We start from the raw sequence: 13,594 nt of genomic DNA on the forward strand, positions 1-13,594 counted from the left end.
ACATTTTAATTATATATAGTATAACTGTAATTTACCAGACTCTGAGTGTGGAATGTGGCTCTCAGTTTAAATAATTACATCTAGATACATCATTACTAGTAAACCAGGCCAAAAAAGGTACCAAATTTTATTTTCAATACACTTACAACATTTCCATAGGTCTTTCTTATCTACATTTGCAATCTTAGACAAATAATAGCGCATTTTGTATAATTGAAATTTTAGAGTTGAATGAAAGTATTTGTTATAATCCCGGGCCACTTTTTTTCAAGTTTCATACCAACACACTACATGGTGTCCAGTTTGAGTGTACAATGTATTGAAATCATTCTATGTAATATATTGTGAGGAATTTATACTGCAGAATTATTCTAAAATAAGATTCATAAGAACTCACTTAATTATAAAGATACAAAACGTGCCGTCATAATATTATAAAAGGGAATACCAAGTAATGCTGAATTATTAACATGGACACGGAATCAAATATCTACCAATCAGCGTGATTCCAGTTCAAATGTTGACCTACCCTGTCTCATCCTCAAAAGTGTATGTCAACTTACGATCTAGTACGAAATATAATTTAACTTAAAAAGTCGTTTATCCAACAACAAAACCGGAAAGTATTAAAACTAACAAACTGTAATTTTAGACTCATTTATTTTAAAAAAATATTGGCATGAAAGTGGGTCGGGGAAGTGGTGGGGTTTTGTTTTATAAATTAAATGAATATTAAACGTACAATTTAAGAAATGTAAATAATTTTTGATGTCTACCTTGCAATGGAGCTGTCGTGGAAAGAGAAAGTTCTAGAGATCGCTTTATTTATATAGAGGATGAGTTGTCCCCCTTGAAAACTCTCTTACACAAAAAGAAATCTAAGGAGGCCCTTATGAGATATTTGGTTCCGGTGATGTGTTGGATAAAATATTTATCCTTAAACGAATAAATAGAGTATTATCCAACAACAAAACCGGAAAGTATTAAAACTAACAAACTGTAATTTTAGACTCATTTATTTTAAAAAAATATTGGCATGAAAGTGGCCATGGCTGAAAAATTATTGGAAATTTATATACTAATGATTTGCCCCGGCAACGGATGCAAAAAAGTATTTTATGCTAGAAAATGCCATAAGGCCACGATCACAGTGTAAGAAACTGGGAGAAGTGGGCTTCCGCCAAAGCGGGCTAGCATAAAAGAAAAACCCTTCAGACAACAACAGAATTAAAAGTTCTAATTGCCCCTGTTATGTTGTTTAGCATTAAACTATAGCCAAGGTTTGACAGATGTGTATCGTCTTGTGCGAAGAATCTTTGACTTTCATCAATGTCTGGATATTTAATGTAAAATCCTCCTTGTTTAATAAAAAATGTACTAATACAACTGTTGATTCTAGAACGTATTTTATTGGCTATAACATTATCAGAAATATATCTCCAAGATCTCCTCGGTAAAATTTGAGACCAAATTATTTTTGTTTCTGGCATTTTAACCAATACTGTTTTAGTAATGAAGTCTTTAATAGCCCATGTAATTTCGACCATAGGACGTTGACCAATGTCATTGCCGCCACAATGAATAATTAAAAATTTTGGTGGACGGTTAAAATTAAGAAGATATGTTATGGTATCACTTAGGTCAGAAACTTTCATTCCCCCTAAAAACTCCCACAAAACATTACCGCTAATAGACTGGAGTCCCAACTGTTCGCCATTGATCCTTTGGCATGCGGTGAGATATGCACCTTTAATTAGAGAGGATCCCACAATCCAAACCGTGAAGTTCGGTTGGGAGTCTGAAAGCATGGAATTTAGTTTGTATCTTATAAATTGATAAGGTAATGATTTGTCAAGTAATAAATCGGACTGCGTATATCGTCTGCACATAATGCAATATATATATCAAATATCATACATCATTTTGCACATTTAACCTAGAACATTATTATTTGCACATTATGCAATAAAATAAGAAATCGCACATTATGCGTTACATATCCATAGCACATTATGCTTTTAATATGAACTATTTATTATCCGCAGAATGAACTGGCAGTTTCCTACAAAAAATGGGTGTGTAATGGCCCGGCAACGGCGCCATACACAATGAAAAATATCATTAGTTTGCCAAAGTTGGATCGCCGGCATTCACATTACAGCCATTTGGCAAATCCAGTCAGATAATTTTGAAAATATATTACTAGCGGATATATGATTTATAGGCATTTGACTGCCATCTTCCTCTGTATTTTATATCATTAATCGAGCAGCCTTCTTTAAACATATTTGTAGCCCCGCCTATTCTGAAGGAATGTGTTTTGAAATTGTTTGTTTCCAGTCCTACCCATGCCAGCGCTTTATTTAAAACGGCATTAAATTGGTATGTTGTGAGTGGACTACCGTCAAAATGGCAAAATAGTGGGCCCTGTATTTTCGTTCTATATTGTAGAAATATTTTTATTTTTTCATAACAGAACTTGTTTTGGTCAGTTATTGGGACATCAATCGAAGATCCCATGTATCTCTGATCAGTTTTTGAACATTTGAAATAAATGCGTATCATATCTTGACTAATAACTAAATCATCTATATTCAAGATGGATTTTTTCGCGTTTTTCTTAGGCAAAGCGAATTCACCAACTCTTAGAAGAGCCATGTAGGCCAGACTAAAAGCGGCGGAAAACATCAGACATTCATACTGTGTATGACAAACAAATCTTAAGGCTTCAGTAAGGCTTGTCAGTACGCCTTGCGTTATCGGTCGTCTGATGTCATGACTTTTTCTGATCCTCCGTAAACATTCTAACATACTTTTGATAACAAACTGTTTTGTATGATCTAAAAAATTGTTAATTTTGTTTACATAACTGATCGCCGATATATGGCAACTAACTGTTGAATATGCGTATTGTCTTAAAGACATGAAAGAAATATATTCTGCTATTTCCTCAACGCTAGGTGGCCAGGACCGGGAATATCCCGTTTGGAGTCGAAATTCTTCAAATGACTTTAATCCCGCTTGATAATTTTTGTGTGTACTCTGAGATAAAGATGCGTCAATTAATCGTTCTTTTTCCGCTCGAAGATACGGAGAAATGCTTCCGGAATTGGACAAGGTTCTTTTGCCCCATTGGGTGGTAATGCCTGGTACAATCTCTGCCACTGAAATCGACTAATACTATCACATATTGTATTCTTTGACCCTTCAATATGTTTAGCTTTTACTTGAATGTTATTCTTTAACAGTAAAAGCACAAAGTGACGAATCAAATCCATGACAGGTTTGTTTTTGGATGATTTTTTATTGATAATTTCTACCAAGGCACTATTATCGGACCAAAGTATAATTTTCTTGTTGCAAATTTTTTCCCCCCAGGTATAAAATGCCAGAATAATAGGTACAAGTTCGAGGTATGTAATATCTTTGTAAATATCGTCTTCCCAAAGATGTGGCCATTTAAAAACAGTCCACTCGCCATTGAAATAAGCCCCGCATCCTAAATTTTTATTGCCCGAGGAATCTGTGTACAATTCTAGCTGAGTATTGTCAATCCATTCTTGTTCGCTAAATATGCAATAACCATTAAATTCATCAAGAAATGTTAACCAAACATTTGCATCACTTTTCATACCTTTGTTGATGCGGACGAAATGATAAGGTTTTTTCGCATAAGCCATTGCGTCATAGAAACGCCGGTTAAATGCTCTTCCTGAAGGTATTGCTTTTGAAATAAAATTTAAGAGACCGACAATCGATTGTAATTCTTTCAACATAAGTTTCTTAGCGTTAATGAGCTGTAAAAGGGATTGTTTTGCTTTCTGTATTTTTTCCAAGGGGACCCGGACAGTCTGATGAACAGAGTCTATTTCAAGACCTAAATATGTTATATTTGTAACAGGCCCCACCCATTTTTCGTTGCTCAGTGGTACATTTAGTTCCTTGCATGTGGTATAGAAAGTTTGCATGAGATAAAGGCATTCTTCGAAAGACCTTCCGGCCATGAAAAAATCATCGAGTAGATGGTCAAAATTTTTTGAACCTGCTTCTTTGCAAACTAACCATTGCAGAAAATTGGAAAATTTTTCGAAGATAAAACATGAACAAGATGCTCCTTGGGGAAGCATCTTCTGTATCCAAAAACCTTCATCCGATTTAATGCCGAGAAGTTCAAAATCTCCCGGCCAGATTGGGCATAAATTGAATGCAGACGAGATGTCAGCTTTTGCCATAAATGCGGATCTCCCTAACCCTTGGACCATTCGAACTGCATTGTCAAACTGCGAATATTGTACGTGACAGAAACTGTTGTCAATAAAATCATTTACACTGTTTCCAGTAGGGAATGAAAGATGCGTAATTAACCTCCAGCCCCCGGTGTTTTTTGGAACAAGACCTACCGGATTGATTCTAAGATTCGAGAGTGGCGGAAATCTGAATGGTCCAAGCACCCGGCCTAATGATAAATCTTCATAGAGTTTAGAGGTTAAAGCTTCTTTCTGATTTATTGCGATTTTAGATTCTTTGAAAATATTGAAATACGCGGACCCATATATTCTAGCCTAAAACCTGTACTGAAACCATGTAAAAGGTAATCGGAGTCGTATTTATTTGGATACTGAACAAGTTTTTCTGCAAGAACACCAATATTAATTGGTGAAACTCCTAGGTCCCATAAACCTCTTTTGAGTAGACTGTCCGAATAATGGTCTGGGATACTGTGGTTGGTAGCCTGGTCTGAAACGTATAGAAGGCCTTATAGGACGCATAGACTGGAATTGTGGGGGTTTAGCGTAACAATATATAGATGGGTGAATTCCGTTGCATTTAATGCATTTGTGCATGAAAATACACGACTTAGCGGCACAGAAACCTTTATTGTTAAAATCATAACATTTTTTGTTACCGTTCTGGAACGCTGGCTGGTTTTGGCCCTGGATAGGTTGCATATACAACATCCATAATTCTGGGTCAATGTTTTCCCAGGAAACGTTTACTTGTACGGACATTTTCAATCTGAACTGCCGATCATACTCGAACCAGCCAACGTTTCTAGAAGCCGCTAGCCTTATATTAGATAGATATTTTAATAACTTATTTGCCTGTTCAGGATATTTATCAATATAAATGCTGATAAAAATGATAAAAGCGTCTGACCAAACTTCAATTTTTTCAACTTGTTTTGGGTTTTGCTCTTTCTTACTAACCAAAAATTCACCATCTATAAATTGAATTTTTTGCTTATCTTCCTGCGTCACCGTTTTTGGTAATAAAGTTTGCAATTCAATAAATTGATTGTTCCATATCTTTTCTTTTAAACTTGAAGGAACATGAGCGGCAAGCATTGAACCTGAACAAGTGTTAATCATTAATGTATTAGAAGAAATATCACCTGTGGCTGACTGCTGCTGCTGCTGAATTGTGTCTGCAGATGACGACGCCCTCTGATGGATATCTTGCAGATTGTTATCCAGAGGAAGCTGGGGTGGCAGCTGATTACCTTGAGGTTGAGGACCGTTTTCTGTCTGAAATGGTGGTTGCACCTGGTTCGCTTGGTTAAGAGGAGGTTGTGGGAGCTGAATCCCTTGTGGAAGAATCTGGGTTCCTGGATGTTGATCATTAGCCATAAGGTTAGACGGTAGCTGGTTCCCGCTGTTACTGACAGTTTGAGACCGTTTTCTACCATAGCCAGTCCGCCTTCCAGATAGTGTTGCAGGTTGTGGGGGATCAGTATTTCCGTCTGCGACCCGTCGGCGTGAGGTCCCGGTGGATTTCGCTGTATTTGTGCGTGATTTTGGCATAGTTCAATATGAAAAAGAAAACATAAATGTCAGTAAAATTGAGCTAGTTTAAGATATAATTAGATCTATTTATATAGATTAATATTAATCATTAAATTCATTATGAAAAGTAAATAAAGTGTACTCTGGGACTAATCAGAAAAAGAAAAGAAAAATAATGGTCAAGATATATATTGAAAATGACCGAAATATCTTTTGTTGAGACCGATTCACCGAACAATTGTTTCACTGTCTGGTTTGACCTAAATGTATCTACCTCATCAGGTCAATCAGTGCGTGTGAACTACACATTCCACAGACATTACGTAATCTTCGCTTTATGTTATTGTAAAGTCACTCGATTGATTAAACTTATATCAAGCTGAAATACCAATATTTATCTTACGTTGTCTAATATTTTATTGTGGGACTGGGAGGAAGATTTAAAAGGTCCAAGATATCGTCTAGAATTAAATAATGGAATAACCACGTGGTCACCCACTCAACGCAAAGTCGACGTCTTCTTCGCCAAGAATGACAAGATTAGATCTAAATAATCTGAGAAACTAAATTATACGTTTTTCGTCTCATAAATTAGTCAAATTTCTTAATTGTTTTAGTAAAAACGATTGTTAAAAAAAATAAAATAAAATTTTAAAATCAACATGGCGCTGTTTGAAAATGTGGTCGCCATGTGCTTCGGATTAAAATAAAGCAGAAATTGTCACTAGTAATTATTTCGTATCAATAAAGTATTTTTAAAATGTTAATAATTTATAAAAACATCAATAATAGTTTTGTTTTATAAATTAAATGAATATTAAACGTACAATTTAAGAAATGTAAATAATTTTTGATGTCTACCTTGCAATGGAGCTGTCGTGGAAAGAGAAAGTTCTAGAGATCGCTTTATTTATATAGAGGATGAGTTGTCCCCCTTGAAAACTCTCTTACACAAAAAGAAATCTAAGGAGGCCCTTATGAGATATTTGGTTCCGGTGATGTGTTGGATAAAATATTTATCCCTAAACGAATAAATAGAGTAATATACGGAACATTTTCAGACAGTGCACATACCATTTATGATTTGATATTGACCAGCATATACATATAGTAATCTCATAATTAATTAATATAATTAATCATTGATTACATCATGCTATTTTTATGAAATGCATCCATAATAAATTGAACTATAACTAACTTGGTGCGTGCATTTTTTTTTCCAGTAATTATATACGTTTTGTGACTACACGACCTCAAAGAATTGATAGCGAGAGTGGCATTGCAAAAATCGTTTTAATACTACAGCAGCAAAAAGCATCGTTTTCACAATCTCCTTTTTATCTTGAAAAAAAGAAAGTACTGATAACACCTAGCCAAACCATAAAACACATGTGATGGTAATTAATATGCAAGATAAATATATCTGGCTGACCACTAAGTGAGTATCCAATTTGCAGATGACTATTAATTATTGACATGCTGAAGTGCTAATATGTTTCCCTGGGAAATGAACATCCCCCTTTAACTATTCATGCATTTCATCCTTATATATATATATGCATTAACCAATTGTTTTGTAGTAAAAATATCTTTATAAATCATTTCTATTGTAGATAAAACTTTGTTTCAATTTATTACTCTTATTAATAGTATTTTATTATCATACTAAAATGGAAAATAAAACTGTTTTTAAAAAGAAAAATGTTTATCTGTTTTTAGCTCACCTGAGCAATGCTCAGGTGAGTTTTTCTGATCGCTCGATGTCCGGCGTCCGTCGTCCGTCGTCGTCGTCTGTCGTCTGTCAACATTTAGTTTGTGTATGCGATAGAGGCTGTATTTTTCAATTAATCTTCATGAATATTGGTCAGAATGATAACCTTGATGAAATCTAGGCCGAGTTCGAAAATGGATCATCTCGGGTCAAAAACTAGGTCACTAGGTCAAATCAAAGAAAAACCTTGTGTATGCGATAGAGGCTGTATTTTTCATTTAATCTTCATGAATATTGGTCAGAATGATAACTTTGATGAAATCTAGGCCGAGTTCGAAAATGGGTCATCTCGGGTCAAAAACTAGGTCACTAGGTCAAATCAAAGAAAAACCTTGTGTATGCGATAGAGGTGGTATTTTTCAATTAATCTTCATAAATATTGGTCAGAGTGATAACCTTGATGAAATCTAAGCCGAGTTCGAAAATGGGTCATGTCGGGTCAAAAACTAGGTCACTAGGTCAAATCAAAGAAAAACCTTGTGTATGCGATAGAGGCTGTATTTTTCAATTAATCTTCATGAATATTGGTCAGAATGATAACCTTGATGAAATCTAGGCCGAGTTCGAAAATGGATCATCTCGGGTCAAAAACTAGGTCACTAGGTCAAATCAAAGAAAAACCTTGTGTATGCGATAGAGGCTGTATTTTTCAATTGATCTTCATGAATTTTGGTCAGAATGATTGCCTTGATGAAATCTAGGCCGAGTTCGAAAATGGGTCATCTCGGGTCAAAAACTAGGTCACTAGGTCAAATCAAAGAAAAACCTTGTGTATGCGATAGAGGCGGTATTTTTCAATTGATCTTCATGAATTTTGGTCAGAATGATTACCTTGATAAATCTAGGCCGAGTTCGAAAATGGGTCATCTGGGGTCAAAAACTAGGTCACTAGGTCATATCACGTAAAAACCTTGTGTATGCGATAAAAGCTGTATTTTTCAATTGATCTTCATGAATTTTGGTCAGAATGATTGCCTTGATGAAATTTAGACCAAGTTCGAAAATGGGTCATCTTGGGTCAAAAACTAGGTCACTAGGTCAAATCAAAGAAAAACCTTGTGTATGCAATAGAGGCTGTATTTTTCAACTGATCTTCATGAAATTTAGCCAGAATGATTACCTTGATAAAATCTAGGCTGATTTCGAAAATTGGTCATCTGGGGTCAAAAACTAGGTCACTAGGTTAAATCGAATAAAAACATTGTGTATGCAATAGAGGATGTATTTTTCAATTGATCTTCATGAAATTTGGTCAGAGTGTTTGCCTTGATGAAAACTAGGTCGGTTTTGAATATGGGTTATCTGAGGTCAAAAACTAGGTCACTAGGTCAAATTAAAGAAAAATCTTGTGTATGCGATAGAGACTGTTTTTTTTTTCAGTTGATATTTATGAAATTTGGTCAGGTTGATTGCCTTAATGAAATCTAGGTCGAATTTGAATATGAGTCACCTGAGGTCAAAAACTAGGTCACTTGGTCAAATCAAAGAAAGAACTTCTGTATGTGATAGAGGCTGTATTTTTCAGTTGATCTTCATGAATTTTGGTCAGAATGATTGCCTTGATAAAATCTAGGTTGAGTTTGAACATGGGTCATCTAGGGTCAAAAACTAGGTCATATCTAAGAAAATGCTTGTTTTATCGCAAGAGACCAATTTTTTGGTCCAATCTTAATGAAAATTGGTCAGAATATTTGTTTCCATGAAATCACTAGGTCAAACATGTTTTACACTGTTATGGAGTGTTTCTTAGGTGAGCGACCTAGGGCCATCTTGGCCCTCTTGTTACTTATGTATATAAAACAAATAATTTTCTATTGCAAACTCATATAAGAGAAATGTGTTCTCCTTATCATAAGCAATCTAAAGATCATTATCTAATCATGCTTACTATCATGCTGGTTTTTCTCTGCCACAGAGCGAGATGCATGTAATTATAATTATCTATTAATGATGCATGCCCTTGAGGTTACCTGGCTCAAAAAGAGCGATATTTCGGGCAAATTCGTAGCAGTGTTGAGGTTGTTGGCAATAAATGCTTTCAAAAAGATCAATGTATACTTCACACTCACGGATGGTGGCATAATTATGTCAACAAAGAAATCTGATTATCTTGAAAAGTTGGAAAATATTACTGGATATCGTTGTAGTGTCAAGAATGTCCAGGGGCCAGATTGTTTCGTTTTTGATGGAATGGATATTGTTCAAATGCCCATGCCAACTCATGTCATCCTTTCATGTTGTATTTGACAGATATATTTCAAATAGTCCTCTACTCGCCAGAAAATGTATCTCCTGCTACATCAGTTGTCATGCAATACAACATGGCAATTCCTGACTGGAAGAAGCTATTGACCAACAGCAGGAGCAATGCAGAATTAACAAAACTGTACACCAAATACCTTACAGAGAACTGCCACAAGTTACTGAAAGATGGCCAGGATGTCTTTGTTTTGGGTGGAATGGGTGACAAGGTTCTCAGAATCTAGCCTGAGTCTGATACAATTTTCTTCCACGATAATTTAAATCAAGAAGAAGCTGACACCAGCATTCTACGTCATCTGGTGTATGCAAAAACTGATATACTTTAAAAACAGGGAGAAAGGGTTTATACACAGATCTGACGAGATTCATTTCTGTCCATGTCATATCTAACAGTTATGATCTGATGTGAGAAAAGTTTAATTCCCAGTTCACTGCCTCACAGGTTGTGATACATGCTCTTCTTTCTTTGGCATAGGCAAGAAAAGAGCTTTTCAGATAATGAGCATGTATGCTGATAAACCGACACAACTCTCAAATCTTGGATCTAGGCATGAACTGTCACCTCTAGTAAAGGCTGCATCGGTCTTCTTTGTTGGGCTCTTGTATGGTTGTAAACAATACACATCCTTGAATGTATTGAGAGCTAGGATTGTTGTTGAAAGATCAAGGACGAAACCCTAACAGATAATAGTTTCATGCTGCATTTTCTCCGAACTGCCTATCAAAGGTTAATCTGGAGTGCTGCTTTCCAGATCCAGTAGATTTTGGATATGTGGTTGACTATGAAACAAATTTGTTTATTTCTCAAATGATTCAGTTGAAATACTTATTGACCTTGTGTGCCTGTGCACTGATGAATGCCGCAGTGACTGTCTTTGTTCTCAAAATGAGCAGCCCTGCACAAAAGCGTGTGACTGCAAAGGTTCTGTTGATGATGATATAACCTGTCAAATATGTTCACATTGTTGGCAAATGTAACAACAGGAGACAACCGGGACAATGCTGGAAATTGAAGGAGAAGTAAATGCTTGCATTCCAGTAGCCATATTGTAACATGACGTTATGATATCTGTTTTTGAAAACCTCTTCATAGGTAAAGTTTCGCTATTACTTTTTTATTAAACTGAATGTAAAAATCATGTGAAATAAGAAATTTTTGGATGTTTTCAACACTTTGACCTTAAAATTACCTTGACATTGACTTTGAAGCACTCAGTGCTGTATGTCAATTTAAGGTAAATTATAATATGAGTAATATCCATGCAAATATCTTGCATATACTTTAAAATAAAACTGCCATACTTATACATAAAATTTTCACGGAATTGGCAGTTTATCGCGGCAATCTTGGACGCCATCTTGGATTTCTCGGAACGCCACCAAATTTTGCAATTTATGCCGGCAGTTCCATATTCTACTGGCATTGCAAAACATTTTGGTATATAACATGACTTGTCAACAGAGGGGTCCCACCTACTCTTAAAATAGTTGTCACTCTTCCAAACAGCAAGCTATCTAGACAACATAATCAGAGACACAGGGTTTAAATACATTTTTATTCAGTCTGATAGTTTATTGGAACAGTATTCTGTACTGAATAATAATTTACCAAAATATGACAATAGAAAATTTGTATAAAATTGATCATATATGCAAATATTTCAGGACTTCATATAATAGTCTGTTATAAAATACTGTGAAATCAGCAATAATTTACCGGTAACCCACATGGGGGACTCCTCCAGAAGACTGTATGAGATGAGAAGACGATCAAATTCCAAAAGCTCCCCTGGTTGTTAAGCGTGCCACGTGTAAGGCATCTTACATGGGAATTCCAATCATTGGGACCCAATGTTTGTTATCGGCGTTCCATTGTTTCGGAACTACTGGAACACTGGCCCCGATTTCACGAAAATACTTCAGTCTGTTGATTGACATAAGTATGTTAATTTGCTTAACTTTTTACTATTCTTAAGCAAATGAAAGTGCTCAAGTTAATAAACAAACTTAAGTATTTTCGTGAAATCGGGGCCTGATCTTGTACACAAATTGATATCACTGGAAGAGGAGAGATACAACGCAGAGCAGAATACTGTAGAACTTTGATTTAATATATTAAAGCGGCGTTGTAAAACAAATAGCATTGCATACGAATTAACCAACAAAGTAAAGCACGCGAAATGTGACTGAGAACTTTTATAAACTAAAAAAAAAAATCACCGGACGCAGAGGTAATCTGTAAATATGGAAAGTGAACTTATCATAGTCTTGACTATTGACAACGATGAATGGAAAGTTATTGACAGAAAACTCTGAACGAAGACAACGGTGTGATTTGAAGACTCATAGTCATATCAAAGTCATCATTTTGAATGCAACTAGTTAAACTGATCATAATAGGATTTTGGCGTAATAAAGTACCAAATGTATATTTGAAAATATAATATCGGACGAAATACTTTTTGTAAATAATTATAGACACGTCAGTGTGTATTTTATATTTTCCTCTCTTGGAATTCTAATTTTTGATTGTCTATATATAATATGAATATATTTCTTTCATAAACAAGGCAACACGTCATACCAGATATATTATTTTTAAGCCGATTGAAATATTCTTTTCAAATAAGAAATGCGTTTTTGCGGCTCTTGAATAAGACTTGAATTCCAGTTACACGTGGTGCATTCAAATGAGACCCGCTCAATAATTTTCTTCACACAAACTTTGAAAATGCCATTGTGCTTTTTGAAGTTTTAGATCTGCGTATAATTTAGCGTTTTCTTTTTCTCCATATAAAATGTAACACCCCTCGGCAGGAAAAAAGAAGTCAAGTCGATATAAAAATATGTTGAAGTCAAACTCGGAACTATTTACCATAATGTAGTATCAAAACTGTTCGCGATGTATTAAATTTCGATAATTCTGAGTATGAACACTCATTGCGTGGGGTAAGTAAAAAACGAACACGCTAAATTGAGTGTGGTGATGGGAGTCTGCTAATGCATGCTGTAATGTACTTGGGTAGGAAACTTTTTATTATTGCGCGAAGAGTAATCCTATAAGATTGCATTTAATGCCGTTAATGAGAAAATTTATGGCGACCTTGCGTTCGCTTAGTTTCACGCATGAAGTGATTTATACACACGAAGGTAGAGGAACGTTATATTTTTCGGTAACTAATTTACTAAGAGTTACAAATGCCATGCCGGGTCATATTGATACAGCATAATTTATGCAAAAAAAAAAATACATTATTTTCAATTCTAATATCAAAATATGTTTATTTTACATTTTTTTACTATTATGATTATAGATAGTATTATAATGCATATTATACAAAAGTACTAAAAGACGCTTATCATCGTATGAAAAAGTTATTAGCCTATAACGTTAAAGAATTTGTTTCAACAATACGAACATTATATCTGTATACATATCTGTGCACGTGGGAGTCCATAGAGCAGGAAGTGTTCGCTTTATCACTTGTTGAATAATTTAAACATTTATTGACAAAGAACTTAATTTGAATAACAAACTTGTTAACAATATGGACGGAAATGAAATGCGATATAATCATATATCTAGTCCACGTGAGGTTACTACCAATTCAATGAATAATCAATAATCAATAGCTTTTTAGCAGAAATTCTGTCGGATTAAAAACGGGGGATTTTAAAATATTACTCTTTAGAAGTTCTTTCTTCCTAGTTAAACATAAAAGACTTGTCAACAGATATGGCCCATGTTTTGGAGATAATTATTTTATTATGTCAC

At 34.9% G+C, this 13,594-nt stretch overlaps 1 protein-coding gene across 1 annotated transcript; it reads right to left on the bottom strand.

Annotated features, from left to right (window-relative positions):
- Positions 1 to 695: 695 nt before the first annotated feature.
- On the bottom strand, positions 696 to 6,230 carry LOC123554666 (uncharacterized). The gene is made up of 2 exons (XM_045344946.2): positions 5,393 to 6,230; positions 696 to 1,798 (listed from the first exon to the last, which is right to left on the bottom strand). The coding sequence occupies exons 1-2, from the start codon at positions 5,799 to 5,801 to the stop codon at positions 1,212 to 1,214; spliced, it is 996 nt and encodes a 331-aa protein (XP_045200881.1). The 5' UTR covers positions 5,802 to 6,230; the 3' UTR covers positions 696 to 1,211.
- Between the last annotated feature and the right edge of the window lie 7,364 nt (positions 6,231 to 13,594).

Source organism: Mercenaria mercenaria, chromosome 15 (genome assembly GCF_021730395.1).
Source record: "Mercenaria mercenaria strain notata chromosome 15, MADL_Memer_1, whole genome shotgun sequence".
Lineage (NCBI taxonomy): Eukaryota > Metazoa > Mollusca > Bivalvia > Venerida > Veneridae > Mercenaria > Mercenaria mercenaria.